Source organism: Nematostella vectensis, chromosome 4 (genome assembly GCF_932526225.1).
Source record: "Nematostella vectensis chromosome 4, jaNemVect1.1, whole genome shotgun sequence".
NCBI lineage: Eukaryota > Metazoa > Cnidaria > Anthozoa > Actiniaria > Edwardsiidae > Nematostella > Nematostella vectensis.
In genome coordinates this window covers 13,075,828-13,081,827 of record NC_064037.1, presented here as the reverse complement: position 1 = coordinate 13,081,827, position 6,000 = coordinate 13,075,828, and the positions used below count along the sequence as shown (strand labels likewise).

Below are 6,000 nucleotides of genomic sequence, written 5' to 3'. Positions count from 1 at the left end.
TTGACATGGGGTTACTTCTAATATTATTAATATCGCAACAGCCCCGATACAGGTTAGTTATAACTTTTAATAAAAAAAATCCACTTTTTTGGCAATTTTTTTAAAAACTTTTTTCAACGCTTTTTCCCATTCTGAATGTTACATACTTAATATCAAAACCCCTTCCCTCTCAAAAAGCATTCGGCTTCCTATACGGCCCTGAACATTCTGGTAATAGCCAATATATGGAACATATGGAACATATATTGTTCTCTCTGATCGAATTGAAAAATCAATATCTGCTTTTTTAACCTGAAAATGCAATTTTGATATGTATTATTGTATTCTTTGTTCTTAATTCTAATCAATGACTTTCGAAAAAGTCATACTGGAAGGTAGGTAAATATAAAATAACAAATTAATATTAGTACTTTATACCGCTAACCAGCACAATAGAAACACAAACATATGCCGTATCTTGATAGATGGATTAGCAAGCTGCGTATCTTTGTCCGAATTTAATTTGTTTTTGCCTCATGATTAAAATCGATACCTCTGAGTGTCTTGTATGTTAGGTGAGATACACATACAAATATAGGGAGGTTTCTTATCTTCTTTTTCATTTTACCGCCGACTGTAAATGAAAGGGTACCCGACTTGAATGCGCTGTTGCCTTCAAGGTGACTTGTCTACTTTCTCTCGGGATAACCAGTCATCTAGAAAAAAGTTCTTCAGAATTTTGAATTTAGTGACAAGAAAAGGAATTTCAGACTATTCAGCATTTCTGTGAGCTAGAAGTACGACATGACTACCAAGGTCCGTTGGGTCTTGGGAGTTGTCGTCCTGATAACAGTTCTTCTCAACAGTGCATCAGGTGGGTTGAACCCCATATCGTAAACTACAATTTACTGGAGTCTTTAGTAAGAAGATTTTCTAGAAAAATCATCTATACATCTAGGGATGGACTTTATGAAAATGTAGTTCGTTTAAATTGCCGTTACTTCGGCAACAGAAGGCCGATGAACCAATAAAATTATACGTTAAATACTGTTCGCTGCTTTGAAAAGCACATCAGGTTCGTGTATTGTCGAAACTGAGTTTTCTAGTAAAAAGGCCTCTCTTGAAAAAAAGGAGAGAAAGTACCATCAATAATTCATATCTCCCGAATACTCAAACTCCCCGTTAATTTTACTCTGGCGGAGGCTTCACTATTTAAAAGGCGACTATGGTATTCAGAACGGTTGTAAGTTTTCAAATTTCTCATCCTGAAGGTGAGATCTACCCTGCTAGCAGCCGGCTTTCCAGTGGGTTTTTATTCGGAAATTATTATTTACGGGGTTTCGGGATTCCTAATGCTTTAGTTTTAATTCTTTTATCTCTTTGTTATTTCAAAGGATGCCCTAAAAAATGCAGATGCTATATACGATCATGGCTGATCACTAATTGTCGAGGGAAGATTCTGACGTCATTTCCGGATAATGTCGATAACGCTACAGTTGAGCTGTAAGTACCAACGCAGACCCTTTTCCTATGGGTTGAAGAAATCCTTTGATAAATTGAATACCGTGGACACAATTTTTTTTTTGCGTCGTGTGTCCCGCTAGCTGGTTGTCACGTGATATAGTATGTAGAGTGGAGCGACACTCACAGAGATCTTGACCACGGGAACTTTATTGTAATATATAGATTTAGGCACTGCCTAAAAGCGGAGCCAGCATTGAACACCTTTCTGTGTTGACTGGTCGAGGTATTTTTGGGGGATCTAGGATCCTGCTCTTTACTGAGATTTATTTATTTTATTATGGATCCAGGCCTTATTCAATAATTTAAATTATGCAGTACATCAAAGTTAACAAACACAATTCCTGGTGTCAATATGGCTGTCAAAGTTGTCAAGAGTCTAATGGTAAATTCTTATGTCCCATCATAGAAGTTCCATTATGAAAATTTTTTTAATCAAAACAATACTCTGACAAGCTTTGCCCTTGTGCAGAAAATGTCATGGATGTAACAGCATTCCAAAGATTCAAAATAATATATTTAGACTGTTTAGATGCCATACTGTAATTTTTATGTATTGATTTAGAGGCGATTCTCTCCTTCATTGGACCGAATATTCAGAAAAATGTCTGGAAATTAAAATCCAAAAATATATCTCCTTTCATGCATTACATATTGGTGCACCCCCCTTTACCATATAGTGGCCTTGTTGTTGATGGCCTACTCCCAAATGAATGCAATGAAGAAAAAACAGATTGATTTTGGAAGCAAATCCTAAAAAAAACATCCAAGGCATCACTGACAGTGCTAAAATGCTAACTTCTAATTTCAAACCAAACCCTTTCATTGATCTATGTTTGGGGTAGAGAGGAAGCAAAGAATATCAATTGACTAAAAAATAGTCGACGGGAGAGGAGATATAAAGTAAATTGACTCGACTTGAAAGGTTTGGTAAAAAAAAAATTTAACAGTAATGAAAATAATTTGATTGAGCATTTCTTGACATTTCCCCTTTCCCATTACCTTAACCCTTTCACCACCACAGGCCTCTAAAGAGGCCATGTCTATGCTATCCAAGCTATGTGAACAGAATTCTATTATTGAAAAAGAACAAGGTTGTTGCTAGTGTTATAAAGTTTGAGTATCTTGCCCTAAAAAACCCTTCCCCTTAATAAAAGTTCCATTAATGTACATTTGTAGAGCTACATTCTGACAAGCTTTGTTCTTGCGAAGAATAATGGATGAAACAGGATTTCAAAGATAGAATATAGTGTCAGACACAATTTTAGATAAGATGCAATATTGAAGTTTTAATGTACCATTTTAAGTTGTGATTTTCCATCACCATGGGAATTAATAGCTACAAATATACATCCAGTAATGCATTATATTTTGGTGTTTTGAGAAACCCTGGATCCAACTATTCCAATGAAATAAATCTAAAATAAAATAAATAAATGTAATAAATGTAAATGTAATAAATGTAATGGGAAAGAGACTTGGAAAGAAAATCCTAAAAAGAAGATATAAGTGAGAGTACTAAATGAAAATTACTAATTTAAAAATCAAATCTGTTCATTAATTTATTTTTGGTGTAGAGGGGAAATAGCAAAGAGCATCAATTGCATAAAAATAGTCAACAGGGAGAAGAAAAAGGAAGAAATATGGCTCTTCTTTAAATGTTTGAAAAAAAATATAATAACAATAATGTGATAATTATATTCAGTACTTTTCTAAAATATCCCCTTTCCCATTATCTTTAGGTTGATAGAAAACTGTTTTCTTTACAGATTTATTATTTAAAAAGCAAAAGTTTGTTTTTAGTTTTATATTATATAAGTATCTTGTTCTAAAAAAACCTATTGAGTGTGTACTGCTGAATCACATAGTAATGCCCTAGTCATTTGCACCCCCTCCCTTATGGTCCCGCAGAAGTCAGGGGTTAATGTGGGGTTTTAGACCACTTTTTAACCAGAATATGTCAAGAGGGGTGGTGGTATTGACTGCTTTTGACTCTTAACTTGGAAACAGGCTTTTATTAAAGTTTAATCCCCCACCCTTCCCTGGGACCATGGGTGTGGGGGTATCACATAACTAGTGAATAAGAACATCCTACTGTTCTCTTCAAGACATGGTTTTTAATTCGCATGTCTTCCAGTCTTTAGCATTCATCTTGGCCCTCAGGTAGTTCCTGGTTCATAAAAGAGTGAAAATAATTATTTATTTCTTCTTTCAAAACAATCTTTTCATCAAGCCATTTATAATCTAACTAATTTTCCACAACTATTTGAAAAAAAAAAACACATGAGATGCAAGATGCAGACAATACATATTGAAAATAGGGGTTGATTTTTTTTATCCTCGGTAAGGAAAATTTCTCTTGTAAGTTGAAAAAGTTGCTGTATCTTCTAAGGATATGTATCTTCTTAGGACTAAGAGCACAGGATATAAAGACAAGAACGGTCTTCTTCAGCAGTATTTGACAAATGCAACACGATATTGGTTAGCCTTTATGAAATATCTCAACACAATCAATCTGACCTGAAGAAGTCTTATTAAAGACGAAAATTTGGCAGAGTCGAATTCCAGTTTTTGGTGTATTGTATTTTATTCAACACAATCAAGAATATAGATAACACGAAGAATGTCAAAACAAAAGCTGTTATGCTCAAATAATTTGATTACTAATTTAAGTACTCGCATTCTCAAAGCATACAAAAGGACAACAAAAAGCCTAATAACTGTCATATCCTCAATAGACAATACAAATCGTCGTCCGAAACTCACCTTGCATTGATTTTTTTGTCGCTTTCTTGCGGTTGTGTTCGCTTTTTAATGTGAACTGTTACTTGCTTAAATTTACTAGCTAAAACCAGATAAATCTTGGCGTGAATGAATGTTAGCAGATCTCCTCTAGTTGACTTTATCCTTAAGTCACCAAATTTGAGGCAAAATAAATAATCATCGCATAATCGACAAGAACTTTTTCCCTTTCTCCGTGCTTGTATTTAGGTATTTAGTCGCCATTTCAGGGCCGAGTGGGGCCTGGGAGTCGCGCGGCTGACTGACTGGATGGCTGGCTGGCTGGCTGGCTGGCTGGCTGGCTGGCTGGCTGGCTGGCTGGCTGGCTGGCTGGCTGGCTGGCTGGCTGGCTGGCTGGCTGGCTGGCTGGCTGGCTGGCTGGCTGGCTGGCTGGCTGGCTGGCTGGCTGGCTGGCTGGCGAGTGACACCACAGGGTACCCGCGCAATGACCACAAAAACCAAGTCGCATACCTATACCATATTTCTATGCCTATGGAGCTACTCGCGCGGCCTGCGGCCGCGCTTGGCTTCACTATAAATTGCATAGTTTATTGGATTCTTCTCCCGAAAGGGGTCTACTTTAACATGCCGCATCAGGGCATCCAAGTAAATTAATATCCATTTGTGTTGATTTCTCTTTGTTTTCTTTTATTTCCACAGTATTCTAACATACAACAGGTTGACAGCTCTCCCGCCATATCAACTACAGCTACCAAATCTGACGATTCTGTGAGTTTAAAAACGTCTAATCAACATCACTATTGCCACTACCCATCACTGTCATCACCATCTGCCACCATCACCACCACGTGTAAATTATCTGTTTTTAGATATTTTATTATATTTTTTATTTAGGTGTTTCAAGGATTTCTATTTATATTGACTAATTAGTTTAAAAATTACATTACTTTATTATATAAGTTGTCGACATACGTCTTTTATCATTATTATGTATAAATGCTCTATCATTTGTCTTTTTTATGTAAACCCCGATCGCCTAGTTTTTTTTCTACAGCTCAGCCATCAATCTAGATATACCATTTACTGCCATTTTCAAAATTGATTTTAAGTGTATGCCTGCATTAACTCCATTTCTATAAATACCAAAATAGCTAACCTCTAAAGAAAGTTGGCCTGTATAGCTAGTCTGTTTACATATTAACATAATAAATGATCAGTAGGGACATAATTTTGCTCCCTTTCCAACCTATATTCGCATCATGCCCCTCAACCCCCCAATATTCGCATCCTGCCCCTCACCCTACAATATTCGCACAAGTCCCTCGTCCCCAATATTCGCATCATGCCCCTCACCCCCAATATTTGCATCATGCCCCTCACCCCCAATATTCGCATCATGCCCATCGTCCCCAATATTCGCATCCTGCCCCTCACCCCCAATATTCGCATCATGCCCCTCACCCCCCAATATTCGCATCATGCCCCTCACCCCCCAATATTCGCATCATGCCCCTCATCCCCTAATATTCGTATCCTGCCCCTCACCCCCCAATATTCGCATCATGCCCCTCACCCCCCAATATTCGCATCATGCCCCTCAACCCCAATATTCGCATCCTGCCCCTCACCCCCAATATTCGCATCATGCCCCTCACCCCCAATATTCGCATCATGCCCCTCATCCCCTAATATTCGTATCCTGCCCCTCACCCCCCAATATTTCGAGGCCTGCTACAGCTCTAATACTAGATTGTGATA

The 6,000-nt window shown here is 37.5% G+C and overlaps 1 protein-coding gene across 2 annotated transcripts in view; it reads left to right on the top strand.

Moving 5' to 3' along the window:
• The first annotated feature begins 508 nt into the window (after nucleotides 1-508).
• LOC116617545 overlaps nucleotides 509-6,000 on the top strand; it is a 30,150-nt gene continuing 24,658 nt past the window's right edge. The window contains exons 1-3 of one of the 2 annotated variants that reach the window (XM_032380297.2): nucleotides 509-853; nucleotides 1,374-1,482; nucleotides 4,942-5,010. In XM_032380297.2, the coding sequence (XP_032236188.2) occupies nucleotides 784-853; nucleotides 1,374-1,482; nucleotides 4,942-5,010 (248 nt within the window). In that variant the 5' untranslated portion in view covers nucleotides 509-783. The remainder of the gene's footprint in view (nucleotides 854-1,373; nucleotides 1,483-4,941; nucleotides 5,011-6,000) is intronic. The other variant, XM_032380296.2, reaches the window with a different exon arrangement.